This window comes from Eleutherodactylus coqui, chromosome 3 (genome assembly GCF_035609145.1).
Source record: "Eleutherodactylus coqui strain aEleCoq1 chromosome 3, aEleCoq1.hap1, whole genome shotgun sequence".
NCBI lineage: Eukaryota > Metazoa > Chordata > Amphibia > Anura > Eleutherodactylidae > Eleutherodactylus > Eleutherodactylus coqui.
The window spans coordinates 195908003-195930802 of NC_089839.1; the positions used below are offsets into that span (position 1 = coordinate 195908003).

At 44.5% G+C, this 22800-nt stretch overlaps 1 protein-coding gene across 1 annotated transcript in view; it reads right to left on the reverse strand.

Annotated features, from left to right (window-relative positions):
• CAMK1 (calcium/calmodulin dependent protein kinase I) overlaps positions 1–22800 on the reverse strand; it is a 142136-nt gene that overhangs the window by 17660 nt on the left and 101676 nt on the right. The window contains exons 3-11 of the mRNA XM_066596746.1: positions 22209–22340; positions 10281–10355; positions 9311–9449; positions 7048–7174; positions 6876–6951; positions 6630–6742; positions 5498–5576; positions 3874–3961; positions 1938–2070 (exon numbers count right to left, since the gene is read on the reverse strand). Of these exons, the coding sequence (XP_066452843.1) occupies positions 1938–2070; positions 3874–3961; positions 5498–5576; positions 6630–6742; positions 6876–6951; positions 7048–7174; positions 9311–9449; positions 10281–10355; positions 22209–22340 (962 nt within the window). The remainder of the gene's footprint in view (positions 1–1937; positions 2071–3873; positions 3962–5497; positions 5577–6629; positions 6743–6875; positions 6952–7047; positions 7175–9310; positions 9450–10280; positions 10356–22208; positions 22341–22800) is intronic.

Genomic DNA, 22800 nt, shown 5'->3' on the forward strand with positions numbered 1-22800 from the left:
AGCAACTGGGTGATAACCAAGCTTACCAATAGTCTGCAGCTCCCTAGAAAATCTGTATAATGATTACAGTTGCCAAATGTGGGCCCTAAGAACCCCCCTTTAAAAAGTGTGTGTTTGCCCCCGCTACATGTGTGCTCAAGATGCATGTTGGCCTTTCCCGCATATGATTCCCTCTGGCTGAAGCTTCTAACTACCTACTCTAGGTTACCTCCTCGTCCGATGCTCTTGACATGAGCCAATAAGCTCTGCTGAGGAACCAAGTCAAAGGGTTTCTTAAAGTCCAAGTAAACGACTTCAGCTCCAACGACAGCTGCGGCAGAAACGTCACAATGGAAGAACTGCCAAGAGACATAGCTCAGAGACATACACTGTATGGAGGCTGGGGCAGGAAGAAGGGCAGCCTCCGTTCTGAGGCTGTTAATCATGATAACCTTAATTCGGAGTTATAAAGCAATTTTTGGAATGGTCCGTGTTACCAAATAAAAGCTTTAGATTCTTAATTAAAGGCGATTACAGTAAACAAGGAGATTGAAAATGGCGAGAAATTGTAATATAAAGTATGTTAAAAAGTTCTGCAACTTTATTCTACACATATTTGTATGCTTGTGCAATATTAAAGGGTTTCCGGGATTAGAAAATTATATATATACTGCACGGGGTAAAGCTCAGCCCCCTGATGGCCACTTTAGGGGAGGTACATACATCACTAGTTCATTTCTATTAGGGCAACTCTAATACACACTAGTAGTTTATAACATACACTGAAGGGCCACTTTATTAGAGACCCCCATCAAAAGAGCGTGTTGGTCCTCTTTTGGCTTTCAGAACCGCAGCAATTCACAGTGGTATAGATTCCATTAAGTGTTGAAATAGCTCATGAAGAATTATCGGCAGATAGGAAGCTTTTTGTAGTTGCCGCAAATTAGATGGAGGTGCTGACATGTACTGGCCAGCTGACAGGAAGGGGTCAGCGCTTCATACTGCTTGCGCCAAATTCTGAGCTCCCATCAGCACGGTGCAGCAGAAATCTGGATTCACCTGACCAGGTGATGTTATTCTACTACTCAGAGATAAGGTTTTTGCGTTTTTCCCCCCCGATGTCCATTTTACTTAGCAATAATGTTGGAACTGGTCGTCTGCGGTTAATAGTCCATCCGTGCTCAGGAATGAGGAGTTGGTGCTCCAACTAATGTGTCTGAATGCACAGCGTTGTATTTGGCTGCTTTTGACTGTGCAACACCCGTTCATCAGAAGGATTCCTGACATCCTCCTATGACCCCTTTCAGAGACGAGTTGTTTCCTTCTCAGGATCCCCTTCGTTGAATATTTTTCTCGATTACACCATTTTCTGTATACTCTCCATACCTCTGCCGAAGAAAACCCCACCCGGTTTGGTAGTGAAATCCCGACCCTGGCTAGTCTAGTACTGATGACCAGGCCTCGATGGAAGTTGCTTGGATCGCTGGATTTTCCCATCCAATGCGATATCAAGTCACGGTCAGCTTGTCATGTGACTTTATGCTGCACTCCAGGGGTCACGGGGAGAATTTCCATACAGGAAAGCTCCAACTTTAACCCTTTGCAATACAATTTTGGATTCAGGGTTTCCTAGGGGGCCTTCTCTTTCTGCCATTATATAATGGCGCCATCTGCTGGCTAGAGCCAGTACTGTGGTATTGGACATGCTGTCGAGGCCCCCGACATCAGAGCGGCCAGTAATCTACAGTAAGAATACCCTGCCGGACGTCTTCCGACATCAGAAGCTGTACAGCCTTCAATCAGAATGTCTTTAGACGTCAGACAGTGGATTGGAAAGGGTTAAAAGGTCTGTGGTCTCTAATAAAGTGACAATGTAGTGTATGTGATGAGTTTCCATGAGCTTGGCAGTCCTCACTGTCACCAGTGTTAGACACGGAGCAGCCCTTCCATATACTCACCATGATTATCTCCAGGCACCAATAAGTTTCCGTGGCATGGACTGGTGGGAGTTGTTTGCCCAGGTCCCTCCTGACTGGTCCCCAGCTGCAGCTTGCGCATGTGACGTACCACCGCTGTGGCATTAAAGGCTTGCTGTAGAAGGTGAAAATAAATATTATCAGGATTACCGAACAAATAAAAAAAGTTACATGAAGTCAGAAAACAGCCCCGTGCCAAGGAACGCCTGCCCTACTGGGGGCTCGTGTCACAATGCTATCCTAGTAGGACAGTCTGGGGTTTGTGGTCCCCCTGCCAATCACTCGTAGAATTGTAGGACTGCAGTCTTTGCCCTTACTATATGGAGGCCCCTGCAGTAAGTAGCGCTATACATACTGCTCCTGTATCTGACACACTAGTTATTTTGCACATGTCACTGACTCATAATCTTACATAATGACTCCAGGTGCCAGGTACTCGGAACAGTTGCCGGCTTATTTTAGCAAAAGTTAACACTTCGTAATAAATGCATCAATGCTGTGCCAAGAGGAGGATGACATTTGCAGAAGCAGAGCGCCTCCTACTGGCTGAAAGTTTAACGACAGCTGTGTATTCTCCAAGTTAGACCATAATCAGCAAGTTGAATTCCCATTACGTTCCATATAATATCACGTTGATAGAGTGATAGTGGGGCCTAGAAGAGCTTGTTGCCCCCCATAACAGTACTTCTTCACGTTCCTATGAGAAGTTTGAGGTTCCAGTGCACATTGAGGATTGAAATAATCTTCCACATCAGCATTCACTAGGTAGGATTGTATGCAAACAGGAGGTGGTGTAAGGCGTATGCAGCACCACTTATTATTGAGGCCCATTTACACTGAAATATGATCGCTCAAAATTCGCTCAAAACGGCAGTTTGAGTGACAGTTTTGAGCGATCACTTTGTATAGACTTTTAAGTAGCTAATTAGCTACTTAAGAGTTCATTAGCGTGTAAATGAAGGCTCCCGCTGTATGCAGACGACAGCGGGAGCGCTGTTATCTGCAAACAGCTGCTTTGTTCTCGGAGATGTCAGCGGTATCCCGCCGAGAATTCCGGACGAGATAGCAGCTGAGAGAATACTGTCAGTGCTATCCCGCTCAGAACTCAGCGTGCGGCACTGATAAGGCTCATCGCTGACTTCAGGCTGGCTTGAAGTCAGAGATGAATGAATAGTGCACAATGGGCAGGATTTCAGACACAGCGATTATCACTCAAAAGATGGCCTTTGAGCGATCGTTGTGTTTAAATGGGCCTTAAGGTAGCGTCCCTACAAGTTAAAGGGATTGTATCAAAATCTAAAGCTATTCCCTATCCACAGGATAGGGAATAGTTTTATGATCGGTGGGGATCCCCCACCATCTCGACAACAAGGTCTTGGTGGTCTCTGCATAAATGAAGCAGAGGAAAAACATGTGTGCCATCGCTCCATTCAATTCAATGATAACACTGGAAATTGCAGAATGAGCATTCGGCAATCTCTAGCAATGTCACTGAAGTGAATGTAGCGGCAGTGCTCATGAGCCTCCTCCACGCTCTTCATGCAGGGATCTTCAGCAGTCAGACCACCACTGTGGATAAGGGATAACTTTAGAATTTGGTACAACCCGTTTAGGATGCTTTACCTTTCTTTTTCACCCCCACTTAAAAAGAAAAAAAAAATCTTTTATTTTTCCATTGATGTAGCTGTCTGCAGATACCCCCGGATCACGTCACTGCAAGCCGGCCGGATCCTCTTCTTCCTGTGACATAGAATACATTCTCTGCATTCTGCAGGTCAGTGTACCTGGTCACTAGTGACATAGCTTTCCCTGCCTAGCAGAGCCTTACAATATTCTTATGATAAAAATGAGACGCAAAAGTATAGGGCAGGAAGGGTTATCATAGGGACACAGGAGTGGCCAACATACGGGAACTTACCTTCCACCGGCTTTTGGCAAAATTCTTTCTGATCTGCTCACTGACTGATTCGTGAATATTCTTATCCAGGGCCGTGTCGCCTGCAATCCTACAACAATCAGAAAGGTCATTATAAGAACATAGAGCCAATGATGTAGCAGTTTCCCCAGCTCCCCGACAATCATAATCTGTTTAGAGAAGTATGCTCAACCAGAGAACTGACAGCGGCTTATCTCCCAAGGAACAAAAGGATCGGGTATTGAAATTCAATGTCCTCCAGCCTCCTTCCCCCAACATCACCTGTCGGTGGAAGTTAAGGGGCCACCATATACAGTAGACAGCTGTCCAGCCCCGCTGTATTGGTGGGTTCAGATAACTAAACACTAATGCATATGGGGACTTTAGTGTGTATAATATATATATTATATATATAAAATTTCATATTCTTTAATCAATGGGATGACTAATATGAACTTTAAAAGTATCCCTCTCGCATGATCCCTACTTTATGTCCCATATGTCCTGTTCTGAGACCTCCCACGAATACGTCTGATATAGGCATCTGGTCTAATACAAGTGCAATAGCATTACAACATTTTGGCGTCTCCGGGAGTTGTGTAAAATAAAAATATATATAAGCAGAGCAGACATGATCTATATAGATGTGAATGTAGAGGACACAGCAGGGAGGGGGGAGGGGTGGCTAAGGGTAAAGCGGAGGTTACTGTAACATTGGAATGTAGGTTTTCCCAGTCTGTGATGTTTCCATATAATCTGCGGCTTCATAATCCACATTCTCAGGTGATCGCCTGCAGATCTGGAATGTTTGCCTTGTAGCACATTCTATACGTGAAATCTAAGCAGTCTCAGGAGGAGTAGGGTTACCAGTATACCATGTAATGCTTCATTTCCCCTGTGGGGGTGCTGCAGGAAAATTGAACACTTGCTGAAGATTACAGCTGATCAATCACAATGATCACTTTATATTTGGGTGAACCTTTTAATAAAAAAAGGATTGCGTGGACCACTTCTTTGCCCCCTTGATGTCACTGCCATCTTTTGTTCATATTTTCTACTCCCAGCTTTTAAAAAAATCATAGCTTTTTTAAATTTGCTGTCAACATTCCCGGAAAGGCTAGCTTTTTTGGTGGGACAAGTTGAATTTTTCAATGGCAACAGCTGGGAGCGGCTGTCTTATGCCATTTCCAAAAGTCACACTAAAGTGAAAGGGTGTTACAGAACACCATTGCACAGTGCACCATGCTGTTTCTGTAACACGGGAGGTAAGCAAACAGTGTAGGGTGGTTTCGGTAACTCCCATTCACTTCAGTTGGAGTTATTGTAACAGCATAAAGCTGCTGAGCCTGCTCTATACAAACCAAGCACACATAAGGAACAGGTCGTGAAGAGGTTAAAGAACACGTGTTATGGCTTCTGTTATAGTATTTTCCACGTGAAATCCACCTGTAAAACTGCAGCAGAAATCCATGGCATGAGACATGTCATTTCTTCACACGGACATGTGTTTGCGTTATCTTGGAGGAGACACCCAATTTAAACATTTGGTCTGGGTGAATATTTCCATTGTTTTATTACTAATCTCTCGAGGTATATACAAATCGGCATGACCCTCTACCAATCTTACCATGGATGCTGCAGGGCCTGGTCACACGTGTACCGTTTATTAGGATCCTTTTCCATCAAATGCTGGATAAAATCTTTGGCTATTATGGAAGAAGAAAAGACAAAAAACTTGTTTAATGGCATCAGTCTTCACAGAGCTCCCCCTACTGGTGAATTTTAAAGTACTCAAACTAAGTCTGCAGCACTTGTGCTCAGTAGTCCGTTTTAACCTTTTCCCCGCAGTTGAAAATGGCCCCATATAGCTCTACATGGGGCAGTATTAAGCTGCTGGGAGTGCTGCGGACTGCATAGACTGAGATAATAAAGAGTACTTGCATTTTCAGAGGGTTTGGAGCTCTGTATCAGAAAATCAGTTTTCCAACCCCTAAAAATCATTGTTGATTTGCTGTAAATCTCTTCATGTAACGATTCACAGAATAGAAAGGCAGAAGGGTTGACTACAGGTTGGTGATGATTAGAGATGAGCGAGCGTACTCGGAAAAGCACTACTCGCTCGAGTAATGTGCTTTATCCGAGTATCGCTGTGCTCGGGTCTGAAGATTCGGGTGCCGCTGCGGCTGACAGGTGAGTCACAGCGGGGAGCAGGGGAGAGCGGGCGGGAGAGAGGGAGAGAAAGATCTCCCCTCCGTTCCTCCCCGCTCTCCCCTGCAGCTCCCCGCTCCGTGCCGGCACCCGAATCTTCAGGGACGAGCATAGCGATACTCGGATAAAGCAAATTACTCGAGCGAGTAGTGCTTTTCCGAGTACGCTCGCTCATCTCTAGTGATGATCCAATGAATGATCGAAACTACCCATCAGGCGCACACAGCTAGTACCACAATACACAGGGGTACGGAGTGTAAGCAGTTGGCTTCAGCCCCTTTGTGATGGCTGGAACAGTTAAGTGTAGGCGCAGCTCTCATTGAAATCAAAAGACAGCTGCGCCTGCAATTACAAGCAGCGGCCACTACACAGGGGTCAAGTGATGTGCTTCCCCTGACCCTAATCAGCTGATTAGCCAGTTGCGGACCCCAGCCAATCAACTATTGAAGCCCTTTCCTGAGCAGGGGTTATCAGTAGTATTTGCCCGGAAAAACCCTTTAATCAGCACTAAATATGGAATTGTTTCCTCGAAAAATCTTCAACTTTCCTACCAGAGTCTGAAATGTCGTCCCAATATGGGGAATCAAATTCGTATTCTGCCTTCAAGATCTGTTCGAAGAGTTTGGCATCATTTTCATCATAGAATGGGGGGTAACCACACAGCCTGCGGGGAGATACCAGGTGTTATTATCATAACCTCCATTTCTCCACTACATCGGATGAGCCACGCTGATCACGCGTGTTAATTGCAGAATAGCGACTATTTCCTATGTGTACGGACCAGCATGGAAACTTACAAGATATATGCGATAACTCCAATCGACCAACAGTCCACAGCTTTACTGTACGGCTTCTGTGCCAGAACCTCCGGAGCTGAGAGACAAGAATATATTATGGAAGGGACTATAAAGACAATCTATACTGTGTACAAGGGATCAGATCCTGCAGTTATCCAGAATTTATCCTCACCCACATATCCTGGTGTCCCACAGGCGGTAGACATGACGCTCCCAGAACCTTCAATTTTCGATAGGCCAAAGTCGCTGATCATGATTTTGGAATCTTCATCCAGGCTGTAGTATAACAGGTTCTCTGGCTACAGAAAGTCAAAGGGCATTACACAACCATCCGCCTGTCCAATCACACTATTATTTATAGCAAGAAGTTGAGTGCGAAGAAGAAAACAGCAGAATTTTGAATGCAGCTCTAGATGTGACAAAAGTATAAGACCCCATTTACACTGACAGATGATCACTCAAAAGTCGCTCAAAACGACAGTTTGGAGCGATTATCTTTGCAAAGTCTAAAGTAGCTACTTAAGAGCATGCAGGTGGAGTGGGACACCGCCGCTATCGCTCGGCGAACAATACAGCTGTTCTGCATAAGCAAACAGCTGTATTGTTCTCCACGATTACAGCTCGCGCCCTGCTATGAACTACCAGCGGGACACGAGCTGAAAGAATCTTATCAGTGCTGCCAACTGTGATAACAGCCTATGCCGCTGATAAGACTTCTTCGCTCAATTCAAGAAAACTAGAATTTAGCAAAGAACAACTCGTGCACGAAAACTGCACGATGTCCATGCATCGATTCTCAAAAGATGGTTTGGGGCAAATTTTGAGCGAGAATCGTGGTGACTAAATGGGCCTTAAGAAATAAGGCAACTCAAGATAAGCAAATGGATTCTATAGGTATAGGAGAATTAGGATAAATCCCATGTAGTGTTTTTAGGTAATGGTTGGGTTAGCGTTTCATACTGACATACACACGTCCATGGTGTACATATGACAACCCTATGGAGACATGCTTACGTGAGCAAATAATGCAGATGAATGCCCCTGTCCTGATTGAGTCTTGCCCTACAGGTGCCCAGCTTGTTACAATGGTGTATAATCACCTGATGGCCTTCCCATTGACAATCACACAGGAGCGATAGGAGTGTAGTAAATGGAGGCAGAGTGCGCAAGAGATCTCCTTTCCGCCCACCTGCATTCACTGCGAACAGGCAGTCGCTCATAGATCAAAGACTGCCTGTTCACACAGGCCAATAGTCACTTGGATTTAAGTGAGCTAAAAACCAAGCGACTTAGACAAGCGAGCTATTTCTTGCTCAGTGTCCTGTTGCTGGTCGTGTGAGCAGGGACTGGCAATCACCGAAAATCCCCGTCTCCAGCAATTATTCAGGCGATAATCACCCTGAGTATAAGGACACCTTTAGAGTCCAGTCCCACATGGCGGTCACCGCATGGCTGCAGCAGTGATGAGGCCAAGAACCCCGCCTCTAATGCAGGTTTTGCGCTACTTGCTAATTAAGTAAATGTTTACTAGCTGTAGGTTGGTAGCGGCTGGACTGTTTGCCTAAAACCGCACGGCCATTAAAAGGGGTTGCCCAACACTTTTACTGTTGATTACCAGTCCTCAGGATAGATTAGTTGATCAGCAGGGGTCTACTGATTGCCAGGCCAGTAGTCAGGGCAGACAGCCCTGTCCGTATTTCAGTGGCCTGGGTTGGTACTGCAGGCACAACTTGCATTAAATGTGCTGCAATGTTGACAGTGCTTTCTGCTTCCAGCACTTTTTGCATTGATAGGGAGTCCAGCGATCAGCGGGGATCCCAGGTGGTGGAACCCTGCCAAACATCTACTGATGTTCTATCCTGAGGATAGGTCATCCATGGTAAAAGTCCCAGACGACCCTTTTGACAATCAACCGCTAGTGACACTTTATTAATTAGCTAGTTAACAGACCAGTATCACGGGCAGGGTTCTCAGCCACATCACTGCCTCAGCGCAGCCATGTGATGAATGCTACATGGGACCATAGATTTACAAGCCTGTGAGCAGGACATGATCAGAGCTGGTTTTCAGCTGGTGAAGGTTTCCAGTCACTGACAACATTTTGTTATATGCGGATCAAAGCAGTATTTCTACCCTAGGTATTTATGGCCATTCTGACTGCTGCATTCCCCATATGTTGAGATGCCCGGTTTGTACGCTGCCTTTTCTCTTGAAGTCTATGGGAGTTACAGAAAGAGACCAAGCAGACCACATAGGTGAGATCTGCATCCATCAGTCACTTACGGTGTATTCTGACGATGTGCCATAAATGCCCAAGACGGGAATAATCCTTTCTTCTTTACACACAACTAGAAAACTCCTTTTAATTCAGTGACAACTTCTGACAACATGGTAAGCACCCACCAGTGGATGAGACCCCTTCCAATGTTATGTACCTTTAAATCCCGATGTACGATCCCCATATCATGGAGGTATTTTACGGCGTCCAATATCTGCTTGATGAGCTGGCTCGCATCTTTCTCAGTGTAGAACCCCTTTTCCACAATCCTATCAAAAAGTTCTCCTCCAGACACCCTGCCAGAGAGAGTGAGGTGCACGTTATAAACATATACCCACATGTAACTACATCTATACCCCTTAGGGAGAGCGCCATGTTGGTGTATGGAGTTTTATAGGCCGGGCGATGCTCCCTGGGAAAAAAGGTATGCAAATCAGCTCCTCAGGTACAAGTGGAAAATATGTGTCGAAATCTGTATCAAAATACGGGTAAGTGCAGATTGAGACTTGGATTTAGCTGCGGATCCACAACTAATTTCTGCATCAACTCAGAATACTGAGAGCTACCCGTACCACACGTGCAGCGCACACAGTCACTGAGCGCTGCCAGTCAGGTGATGTGGAAGTGGGATGCCCGTCGCCGGGGACAGTGGGGTGCTCAATAGTGGTAGCTGGATAACGCTGTGCTGCGCTCTTGGTTTCGGCAGCACTCGGTATTTGGAGGCAATAGCAGCATTATGTGGAATATTAGACTGAAATCAGCTGCGGAGCTGAATTAGAGCCAAAATCTGAATCAATGGTGGGGATTCTGACACAGAAATGCAGCGTTGTGCTACGTGTGAGCGTGCTCTTATGTTGGAAGAAGAAAGCTGGCTCTTTAATGCCACCTACTGGATTATTACCTTGTAAGACAGTTTCCAACCCTTTTTTGCTATCCAATAGGTGGCACTACAGAGCCAGTTTTCTTCCTCCTGAATGATCACTTTTTTGTATCCACAACCCTGCGGCGGTATAAAAATATTTAAAAAAAACTGCGATTATGTTTTATCACCAGCAGGGGGCATTACAGAACTACAAAAAAATTAACCTACAGAATTTTTGTTCATATGCAGACACGTGAATACTCACAGTTGCATAATGAGGTACAGGTGACTGCGGCTTTCATATATATCCTCCAGAGACACGATGTTTGCATGTTTGATCCTTGAAGAAACAAGAGCAGCAATTAGCACAGAAAAAAATGGAGGAGATTACTCCAGAAAAAGTCACATTACTCACGGAAAAGTCAGACACCCTGAAACTTTGGACATCTACAAGCAGCCTTAAGAGAGATGGCCTAACGGGTGCACCCATGTATACCCAATAGACGGCTGCAGATGTGCTGTTAGGTGGCACACGGCATCTCATACCGCGTCCTATTAGCCAATCAGAAGTGATCCCCTAATAGCCCAAGAGTCCTTTTAGAGGAGCCGATCGTTTGAACAAGTGAAGGACTGAACGCTCAGTGTTTACATTGAACAACCCAACCATTATTTTTATGCTTGTATAAAATGAACGATGAACGAAAAATGAACGATTATCGTTTGGTCGTTAGTACATGTTTAGATGAACGATTATCGTTTGGTCGTTAGTACATGTTTAAGATGGAAGATTATCGTTTGGTCGTTAGTACATGTTTAGATGGACGATTATCGTTTGGTCGTTAGTACATGTTTAGATGAACGATTATCCTTCACTTTGACTCGTTTGAACGATAATAGTTTCGTGTAAAAGCGCCCTTCGGAGCAGATTTTTCTTTAAATGAGCGACTGATGTCATCCCTAGCTCATTCGCTCTTGTGCAGCCTGTTCGAACAAGCCAACATTGTATCAGCCTGTGTAAACGAGAAATCCTTCAGTCGTTCACATTCGCTGTATAAGTGATTGAGAACGGCTGAATGATCGCTGTTTAAACGGAATGAACCAACGATGGTTTTCATCGCTCCATAGATTGAATGACGAACAAAACGTGAACAATTATTGTTCGTTCAGTCGTTGGCGCACATTTAGACCAAACGATTATTGGTCACTTTCGCTCGTTTAAACGATTTTTTGAACGATAATCGTTCTATCTAAAAGCACCCTTCGCTTGCAATCAAGTTGCTTGACTAAGACTCCTAAACCCGAGTCTTCTTTGGGCCTCTCATAGGCTGACTTATAACTAGAGATGAGCGAGCATACTCGCTAAGGGCAATTACTCAAGCGAGCATTGTCCTTAGCGAGTACCTGCCCACTTAGAAGAAAAGGTTCGGCTGCCGGTGGGGGGTGGGGAGCGGCGGGGGAGAGCAGGAAGGAACGGAGGGGAGATCTCTCGCTCCCTCTCTTCCCCCCCGCTCCCCCCTGCTCACTGCCGCAACTCACCGCTCCCCCGCGCCGGCAGCTGAACCTTTTCTTCCAAGCGGGCAGATACTCGCTAAGGACAATGCTCCATCGAGTAATTGTCCTTAGCGAGTATGCTCGCTCATCTTTACTTATCACCCATCCACTCGTCCTGAGAATGGAGGTCCTGTGTCTCCCTCTTCTCATCACTGGCGGCTCGCTGCACCCATCTGCAATGGCATGTAAATTAAATTGAGTGCAGTACATGCATAGCGCTGCTCCATTCACTTCAATGGTGCTGACAGAAATAGCGGCATACAAGCGCTTGCCCATCTTTGGCAGACCCATTGAAGACGAATAGAGCGGTACCGCGCATGTACAAAACCCGCTCCATTCATGCTCCTCCACACTGCAGGGGGTGCAGCAAGGAGGAGAGGGGGACAGGTAAAACTAAATCCTGATACAACCTCTTTAAAAGTGAAGTGCAGATGTTCCTTTCTCTTAAAGTCTCATACAAGTTAAAGGGGCCTACCTCGCATCTGCAGCCCTTTTAGGACAGAATAACTACAGTAGCAATGCTGTAATACAGGCACACATTTCATCACTAAGCTGGCAGTGAATTTGAAATCCCTTGTGAATGCAGCTCTGGAGGTGACTGGAGTAATGATCAAAAGAAAGCAAACAGCTGTTGACTGAAAGCTTTTAACCCAATGCTGGACTTTCTCCATTTTCAGGCTTTATTAAATGATCCAGACAGACCTGAAGGAACAAAGGATATGTGCCGTCTTACATGCTTGCCTGAAACTTGTAAGATGGCACGTGTCCTTTAGTAAAGGCTGAAGGCTTTTAACCCAACGCTGGACTTTCTCCATTTTCCTGTGCATGAGTTGTGGTTTCCAGACAGTCCCTGAGTGGGAGCGACTGCAGAGGAGCAGGTCTCTGGTTTGCATTTCAGCTGTTGCCCGAATGCTTGTTTGATCAGCCGATCATCATTTGACTCCTATGCCTGCAGAAACTGAACTACGAATGATAAGCAAACGAATTATCGCGTTTACACTGAATTCATGTAAAAGGGCCCTAAGATTCCATTAACACAAAACGACTCATCTTTTTAACGAGCAGATGACGTCAGAGTTTACTCGTGCAGCCAGTTTTAAAAAGCCAACGTTGTATCTGTCTCTGTAAACGAGAAATCGTTCAGTCTTTCACATTCGCTGTATAAGCGAACAACCATTTAAAGCGAACGACTAGCGAATGCACCAACGATTTTTCGACCTGCATAAAATCAATGACGAACAAAAATTGAATAATTTATCGTTCCATCATTGGCTGCGTTTACACCAAACGATTATTTTTAATTTTCGCTCATTTAAACCATAATCGTTCCGTGTAAAAGGACCTTAGGTTGTTGTCATACAGCTCTGGCTGCAGCTTATCTCTGGGAGAACAAAAGGATCAGATGTTGAATTCAGCATGCCCGATCCTTTGTTCTCCGCTACATCATCTATGGGGGAAGAGTTGGGAGGACCCCATACACATCCGGTAGTCATCCGATCCCATGAAAATTGGTAACTTCTAATGACGTCTCCCTAATGTGTATGGTGGTCTTTAATCTTAAATTCTAGAACTGCAAAGGACTCTGGGAAATAAACCGCATCATGCAACCCTCTGCATAACCATTCTAAACCATGTATTCAGGGATTCGGCAGAACGAGGCCCTGCCTGACTCATGTCGTTACATGCAGTGTTCTCTCCGCACAGCCCACGTACGTGAAAGTTGGAGAAGATGAAAGGATTGGAGTGGGTGAGCTGCGAGACGAAACACAAAAGTCAGGGTTAAAACGACAATGCCCACCTTACACCAGACCAAAGGAATAACAAAAGGGTTTTCTGTAGCTGCGGGGGCGTGCGGGAGGATTGGTGTGTGGAAACCAGTTCTATTGTTCACAAGCTAGGTTTTATTCCGTCCCCATCGCGAGATCCGTCACGTAAATGGAATTTCAGGGAAAACGCCAACTAGCAGCTGGTAACAAAAGGTAAACATGCCCGCTTGTCGTAGCAGAGCAGGACCAGGATGCATTTACACACGCTCACCTCGCGCTTCCACCCGCCGCCACAGTCTGTCAAGTCTATAAACAAGATCCGCGAAGTGAAAGAAACCTCACCGCCACCTCCTCCCAGCGCCCACTGACAGGTGACAACGGCAGCAAGGCCAGGAGACGCCATGCAAATATACGGAAAGGCTGGCATTTCAAAACAAGTGGTCAGAACTAATCAGCTATAGCGCCAAAATGTCTGCTACTGACCCCAAAAAGAAATCGGTTGCATATTCGTAAAATTAATCATCAGATGCCAGGGAGGAGTCTATAGGGATAGAAGATTAATGTGTTTATAATCAAAACGTTTGCAATATGCTGAGATATTTCATTTTAGTTTGTCAGCATTTTCAAAATCGCTGCTTGCTGTCAGTGAACAGAAATGCATGGACAAGAAAAAAAAAACGTCCTGATTAAGTCCAAGTAAAACAGCTGCAGGGCTCGTCACAGTGTTTCAGAGAAATCTCTTGTTTAAGCCACTTGTAAATCCACCCTAAGGACTTCTTCGCACTGGTAAAATCGAGAGATCGCTGCGAACAAAAAAAAAACAAAACAAGAAATCGCAGCTAAATTGCATTCTTGTTCCCATGATTTTTGATCAGCGATGCTTTTTCTTGAAAATAATCTCGCATCACAGCTGCCCGCGATTTTTTCGTGCGACAGTCAGTTAGGAGTTTCTAACGTTAAAAATACATTGCATGAAAATCAAAAATTTGTGCGATGCGCTAAAAAGGAGGCTCCATAGGGAAACGTGGGAGATTTTTTTTTTAAAAACCACGCGAAAAATAGGCCATGCTGCGATTTTTTTTCACTCCACATTGCATGAGCGAAAACATCGCAAATAGGAATGAAACAACTGAAAATCATTGGTTTCATAATTCTGCATTTTTAATCGCACTCAAAAAAATGCGCGATTTTTTTTGCAAGTGTGAAGGCTCCCTAACGGTTACGCATTTCTTTGGGTGAGAATATACAGCACATACATCCCCACGTGGGAATACTTTCCACAATCGTTTCTATATGCGTTGCAGAATTTAATTTAGACTACAATGCTGTGTAAAATACTGCACCGAAATCCGTAACAAATCCGCGCCAAATAAACCACAAGATCTGCCACAGAAATTCTGCTCGTGTAAACTTCTGTGAAGTTGTGTTTTGTGGCATTGTTTTATGCCATGTGCGAATTCAACGGTCCGGATTTTCACACAGATTTTGCCGTAAATCCTCAGCAGATTCCATCCTCTCAATTGAAGGGTTGAAGTCTGCTGCGGATCCACATCAAACTCTGCACCAATGATGTGAATACCGGCACGGATTTTGATGTGGATTTTCATAAGTGGAAAATCTGCCCCAAATCAGCTAGATGTGAACGCATACGAAGGAGATGTTCATAACGCAGAATTCTCCAATGCGTTTCTCATGTGAATCCTACCTTAAATACATAATAATGTGTCAAAATTCGTGGCTCTGTTGCAGATCCGCACGGGGAATTTGCCCTGTCAGTAGGTGAAATCTACATGTGGAATCTGCGGTGGAAACTAGCGTGTGGCATGTTACTTCTTGATACGAAACTATTTTCCGTATCGGAATTCCACACGTTGATTTTGCCCCTTCATAGGGTAAATTCTGCTTACAGATCTGCGCCAAAAACCACATCAGAAAGCCACGGATTTTGACACCGTTTTTGATGCGGTATTTAAGTGGAAACTTCTGAGGTAAATTTCGCTGTGTCAGACCATTCCAACATTTGGCAGAATATGCCGTCCTGGAATTCCACACCAAAATCCGTACTGCTAAGGGCTCCTGCATGCTGGTGATCACGATATAGCTGTGTTTTTTTTTTTAAGCAGATGACAATAGGACTTTTTAATGATAAAAACACATCGCAAAAAAAAGAAAAGAAAATTAATTAAAAAAAAAAAACAAACGCAAGTTTGTGCTTTGCGATTTTTGTGTGATGTGTCTTTATTATTAAAAAGTCCTATTGACATTCGTGTAAAAAAAAAAAAATAAAAAAAATCAGCCATAGCGCATTCGCCAGTGTGGACTTTGATACGGAATTGCTGGCAGAATTCTGCCATTTTCAATTCCACATCAAAAATCCGCAGGTTAGCAGTGCAAATTTTGGTGCCGAATACTCAGTCGCAGAATATTGAGTCCTGTGTGAAAAGGTTTATGGAATAGTGTTTCCATTCACTGACAGTAAGCAGAAATCTTGAACATGAGGAAGAACTGAAACCAAGTCCTGTTAATCTCCGCTATATGTATGTTATACTCCATATATACATATACGCACACTGTATCTGCGGTAAAGCCAGACTAGACACAATAGGGGGTTGGGGAACAGGCAGACCGCCGGCTATCTGGCGAAAAAGGCCAATCCCTGTAAATCCCTATAGACTGTAGAGATCAGTGCATTAGAGAGAATCCCGCGGTGATTTGTGCCATTACTGCTGCTTTGGCAAATGAGGGATTTCTTAATCATCCTCAGGTTTAGACAAGAGAAAGGCAGAGAGACCCCTGTGCAGATAACAGGATGGAGCCGCAGATTAAAGCTTCCCGCACGGAAAGATGCTGCACAGATGTCGCGGCTATTCTTAGTCTGCAGGAGGATTGGACAATTTCGGGGTATTTTAGCATCGGCTCCAGTGACCCGACAACGAACACGTCTGCCATATGGGTCATCTATAGGAGCCACCGGCGCTGGCTGAAAAACCGCAAACTACCCAACTACTGCATGCAAGAACCCTCGGAAATCATTCAGTGGATCTCCATCTGCTGCAGAACTACAACTACCAGCATGCCCCGACAGCGAGGAACTGTAGTGTGGCAAGCTGGTCTTGAATTGTATTCTGTGTGTAAAGTAGGACATGTGCAGATATACCGTATCGGCCACGTAACGTGTAATTTATCGCTATACCGTTCCTAGCAGACAATGGACGTACGGCCCTGCAGCGCCTGAAGTGACCTGTTACAGCGAGCTCAATGCACAGCGCTCAGGGTTTACAGCGTCGCCATGGAAATGTGTGTAGGAGGACACGTTGCTTTGGTATTTTATTCACAGTTGAGTTTTATACACTTTCGAGAGTCGAGTTAACCATTTGCTGAAATATATATATAATATCTCGGTCACTTTCTTATCTGGATCAGTGCGATTACTGCGAGACCGAATCTAGAGAGATTTCCGTATTTTTAAAGGGAAACGATTGAATCTGTATTGCCGTATTCTACAATCGCTAACATTTGTGTTTTCCCAGCAGCGGAGTTCTGTGAGGGCTTGTTTTTTTGCTGGAAGAGTTGTACTTTTTATTGGTACCATTTTAGGCCTTGTTCACATGGGCAACAAAGTCGTATGATTTTGTCGCGTTGCTACAATTCACATGTATGTGAACCCCATGCTTTCCTATGGGTTAATTCATATGTGCGATGTTTTGTAGCATGCAACAACCCAAAACAAAAACTTTGCGATATGCCCATCGACTCATGAGGTTTTGTAGGCCCCCGTTTCCCTATGGAGCCTTCTTCTCTGTTGCATCGCATGAAGATGCGGTTTTCGTCCGATGCCATGCAACTTTGACAGTAGGAAATCCTACTGTCAAAGCCATAACCTAAACCCTAGCTGCAGGGGGGAAAAAAAAAAAAAAGTATACATCACCTAGAAGTGCTGTCATCTCCGGTGTGTCTTCTCCCCGGGACTATTCTCCTTCATCTCTTCTGGCTGGGGAGTGAAAAATCCCCACCTCCTGGAAGCGCTGGCTGTGATTGGCTGATGCTCAGCCAAATCACAGCCAGCGCTTGATGAACCAATCATAGCCATTCATCGAGCGCTGGCTCTTATTGGCTGAGCATTAGCCAATCACAGCCAGCACTTCCAGGAGACGGGGATTTTTCAATCCCCAGCCAGAAGAGATGAAGACCAGTATCGGGAAAAAAAGAGGCAGCAGAGCCCTGAACAGTGCGTCTAAGGTGATGTATACTTTTATTTTTTCTTCTAGGGCTAAAATTTAAAGCTCCCACTTCCCCGAAAATCCTTACCTGTGGTACTACGAAGTTTACATGAGACTTTGTAGCGCTCCAAAAATCACAGAATCAAAAAAAAAGCCTGCAATTCTGGCATTAAGTTAGTTTACATTGTTAGTAAAATGCACTACATAAGTAATGCAGTGTACTATTCTAAGTCTATGACTGCAGCCTATTATACTCTGCCAGAGGCGGGGCCTAACAGGTTGAGTTACGTGGCACACATGGAGGTCTTTCTAAGACTTTCTGCTGCCATGGTAACCCATTGGTTGCAATCACACTATGGGGTGCTGATGGGAGACAGAAAGAGCCCTTATCCTGTCATCTGCTTACATGCTACAGTTGCTACAGATTGTGGCATGTTAAGAGTTTAGCTGCCAGGATCTGAGTTTTCTCCATTTCCAGCAGTTAAAGCAGGAGCCTGGCTGTCTATAGTCGGCTAAGCCACCGCCTTAAAAAGTTCTATGTGCAAGTTTAAAGCCAATTAGTGAAGTCAGTAAAAAGGTGCATTTGCCGTCACTACAGGGTTAAGAAATGAAGAGCTCTGATTTTTTTTTGGCGCCATGAACGCGCTTTTTTTGCACGCATGTCGACGTATTTTACTGTACTTTTCCTGCCAGCAGGGTATGTATATTTGCATGCGGCAAACAAACACACCTATTGAAATGGCTAATTAGTTCCAGATGTGTTTTTTCCAGCGGAATTAAGCATTTCACACATTTCCTTGCATGTTCTGCACGCCACATTGACTTCTATGTCCCCGCAGTGCGCAAATACGCAGGAAGATAGAACATGCACTAAAAGTAGCATAAAACGTTATACAAACCCTAGAAATTCTGCTTAGAACAGATATGACGCAGACTATTACACAAAGAGTCTTCGATTAGTCACAGAAGCCGCTGATGCAGGTAATGTAAAAAAAGGAACCTTCTAGAAGATCAACGCTATGGTGACAATATAGAAAAGCTGCGACGGCTTCTTATACATCATGTGACATATAACGCACTCCTCTGGGGATGTTCTGTCACCCGAGTGTCACGTCAGCCGGTCTAGTCAGCATGTAAAAATATATACTGCACACGTTACCAGGTCTAGGAATAGAAAAACATCAGTGTAACGGGGGAGATGATCGAATTCGGATTGCCGATATTGCTCGGTGTAGAAGAGGAGGAGATTTCCTGACGTGTATTTTAGTAAATACCTACATTTCCCATGGGACAACAAGCCTGAAGCATCTATTACTAGAAGACTGCATTGTACAGTTCCCTCTGTTACTCTTCTGGGAAAAGCTAGTCAAAAGCTATCCTGCTCCAAACAATACGGGTGTCGGCTGTCTTTGACAGCTGACACCTGCCTGCAATAGCCGTGATCAGCTGATCGTGGCTGTTAACACTTTAAAAAGGTCACTGTCAATTCTGATGGCGCCATTTAAATGCCCCAATCGGCAATGAGATTGGCCATGGCAGCCGGGGGCCTGTGTGAAAGCCCTCAGGGCTGCCATTGCAGATTGCCCATCAAGCCATATCTCTGGTGTGGCTTATAGTAGTACTATGGTATTACATTATACTGCAGAAGTGATCAAATGATCACAAGTTCTAGTCCTCCAAGGGGACTAAAAAAGAAATGTAAAAAGGAGTTTAACAAAGTTTTATTAGTCATAAAAAATGTAAAAAAGGAATAAAGTTGAAAGCCCAAGTCCAGTCTTTTCCCATATTTAAATTAACAAAACACATTTTTGGCATTGCTGTGTCCGCAAAAGTCTAATCTATCAATTTAAGGCTGCATTCAGACGACCGTATATCGGCTGGGTTTTCACACCCAGCCGATATACGTCGTCTCTCTCTGCAGGGGGAGGAGGCTGGAAGAGCTGAGAGCAGTGCTCTGAGCTCCCACCCCCTCTCTGCCTCCTCTCCACCCCCTACACTATTTGCAATAAGAGGAGATGGGACAGGGCGGGGCTAAGTTCTGGGAATAAGCTCCGCCTTTGCCCCGCCTCTCCTAATTGAAAATAGTGCAGGGGGGTGGAGAGAAGGCAGAGAGGGGGCGGGAGCTCAGAGCACTGCTCCCGGCTCTTCCAGCCTCCTCCCCCTGCAAAGAGAGACGCCGTATATCGGCCGGGTGTGAAAACCCAGCCGATATACGCTCGTCTGAATGCACCCTTATGCATTGCTTATCCCACACAGTGAATGTCATCAGAAAAAAAATATAAATGCACATCAGAATTGCGCTTTTTTGGTCACCCCCATTTCCAAAACAAAATTGAATAAAAAGCTATAAAAAAATTTTTTAAAAAGTCATATATATACTCCAAAGCGGCATCAACAGAAAACTCCAGAACATCTCATACAAAAACAAAAAACCCTCACATAGCCATGTCAACAGAAAAACTAAAAAAAAAAGTTGAGGCGGTCAGACGATGGCGGAAGAAAATAATCTTTTTCTTAAAAAGATTGTTTTTTGCTGTACTACTTTTATAAAATGCATATAAATTTGGTATCTTTGGAATTGCACTGTCCCACAGAATATAGTCATAATGCCTTTTTTAATGCAATGTGTATGCTGTAGAAACAAGACCACCTCTTTCCCAAAAATGGCGGTATTGTATTTTTTCTCCATTTCACGCCACTCGGAATCTAAAACATTTTTCAGTACATTAGATGGTTCGTTACATAGTACCATTGAAAAATACAACCCGACCTGCAAAAAACAAGCCTTCAGACCACTACGTCAACGGATAAATAAGAGTTTAGATTTTTTTTGAAAGTGGAAAGGAAAAACTGAAAAAAAAAAAATGAGGGGTGTCCTTTAGGAGTTAAAGGGAAATGGGTCATCAATAGTTGATCGGCTGGCATTTGCCGCTTGGGAACCCAACTGATTCTGAGGATACGTCATCAACAGTATTTCCCTTTAACACCTAGTTGTCAATTAGAATTCTGCATTGTCATCCCTCGGTTATTCATCCTGGATCTAGATTTTTAAGAAAAGATGCTCCAGAGTTGTAATCGGACAAATCCCTTTACAGGTAGTGTAGATAATACAGGAGGTGCACTGGAGGCTTACTTGGGTAGATTTGCCTTAGGAAATAGATGTTAAATTATCCCATAAGCCTTTTCTCACACTGGCAGTTTAGTCCTTGTCGGTTTCAAATCTTCTACTCTTAATGAAAATCAGTTCTCCATGCACCGACTTCCTGGTGGGCTTCTGATTATACACAGAAGCCAAATCAAACAAGCAGAGCTGCAGTGTATAGCATGGAGGATAGCACCGGTCTGAGCCTCCGATTAGCCAGAAGGCGGTTTTAATACTAAGTCAGACTACAACTGATAATGAAGCTGGAGGAGTCACTCTTTACAGCTGTGTCTTAATGTAGAAAAGTTAAAAGGAAGCAAATATGGAAGAAAATATATAGCAGGTAACCATCATCCAAATGTAGAGGCTACTCGCAGTATGTACAACTAACATATACAGTGAATGGCCACTTTATTGGAGCTCCTCCCATCTAGTAGTACGTTGGACCTCCTCTGGCCTTCAGAACTGCAGCCGTCTGTTGGGGTGTAGATCCCACTGGGTGATCAAATTATTCTGCAAGAATATCGGCCCCTGAGGACAGGAAGCTTCTTGTAGTTACCACACACTAGATGGAGGTACTGACATGTTCTGACCAGTTGACAGGAAGGGATCAGCGATTCATGCTGCTTGTGCCAAATTCTGACCTCCCATCAGCACGATGCAACAGAAATCTGGATTTATCTGACCAGGCTATTTTTCCACAGCTTGGTGATACAATTTTTGCGCTCTTTTGACCTCAGTCGTCTCACTTTTCTGTTTCTCTTAACAAAAAGGTGCTGAAACTGGCGGTCTGCTATTATAGCCCCTCTGTGCTAAGAAACACATAGTTGTGTTCTCAGATACATTAGTTGGAGCACCAGCGTTGTATTCAGCTACAATTTGCTTGACTGTGAAGTGAGTGTTCATCAGAACAGTTCCTGACATCCTCTTATGACCCCTTTCAGTGACTACTTATTTTCATCCACAGGATTCCTTTTGCTGGATGTCTTTCCTCGATCACGCTATTCTCTGTATACTCTCCCACTCTGCTGCACAAGAAAACCCCACGCGGTTGGCAGTGAAATTCTGGAATCCACTAGTCTAGCACCGATGATCAGGACTCGTTGGAAGTCGCTCTGATCACTGGATTTTCCCACCTAATGTGGATTCACACTAAAACTGATCCACCAAAAACTTGTGTGATTTTATGCTGTACTCCATGCTAATCATGAGAGGCCGGGGGCTCTAATAAAGGGGCCATTCAGTATATATACACTGCTCAATAATACTTCTGTAGTGCCGAGAGCAGTCAGTCATTCTCTCCCTCCAAAACGCCAAGACCGCAGGGTAGGATTAAGAAGCCTCGGAGGGAGCAGCGAGTTCTCTCCGGGATTTAGACCACGGCGCCTGTCATGTTGGGATGTAACAGTCCGCTCACCCGTAGTGACCCGCTGATGTTCTAGGTTTGTCTTACACAAAAATAACAGCTAAAGTTCAGGACCCGCTGAGAGACAAGAAGAGGAGTCGCCACTTACTTCCTCAGAACCGCTATCTCGTTCTCGATGCTGGTCTCCTTCCCCTCCAGAGCTTTCTTGGGGATGCATTTTATCGCTACCAGTTTCTGGGTCTTCTTCTCCTCCGCTAGGACCACCTCCGAAAAAGCCCCACTGTGGAGAAAAGAGAAGGACTTGTCAACGAGCAGGTTCAAAAGGCAATGCCAAGTAACACAAGCTTATATGGGGTTGTAACATAGTATGTAAGGCTGAAAAACGACATATGTCAATCCAGTTCAGCCCATTACCCCCCCCATGTTGATCCAGAGGAAGTTTAAAAAAAAAAAAAAAATCAGCTGTGAATTCCGCGGTTTATCCAGACAGGTTTGAACAGTGTTCTGACCAAACACTACCAAAAGAAAGAATGTACTAGTTTTTCCCAATAAGATGGGGCAACATGGCAAACCTCCTGCGCCTCACTGCCAAGGGGTTCATGAATGGTTTACGAAAGAGCGAACTGCGAGCAAGGGGGCTTATGGCCACAGTGTTCCCCGGACTTAGACACATGCGATTTTTAATCAGTCAGGAAATTTAAAGCAGAAAATGTATGCAAATAATCCACATGCTCTGGATG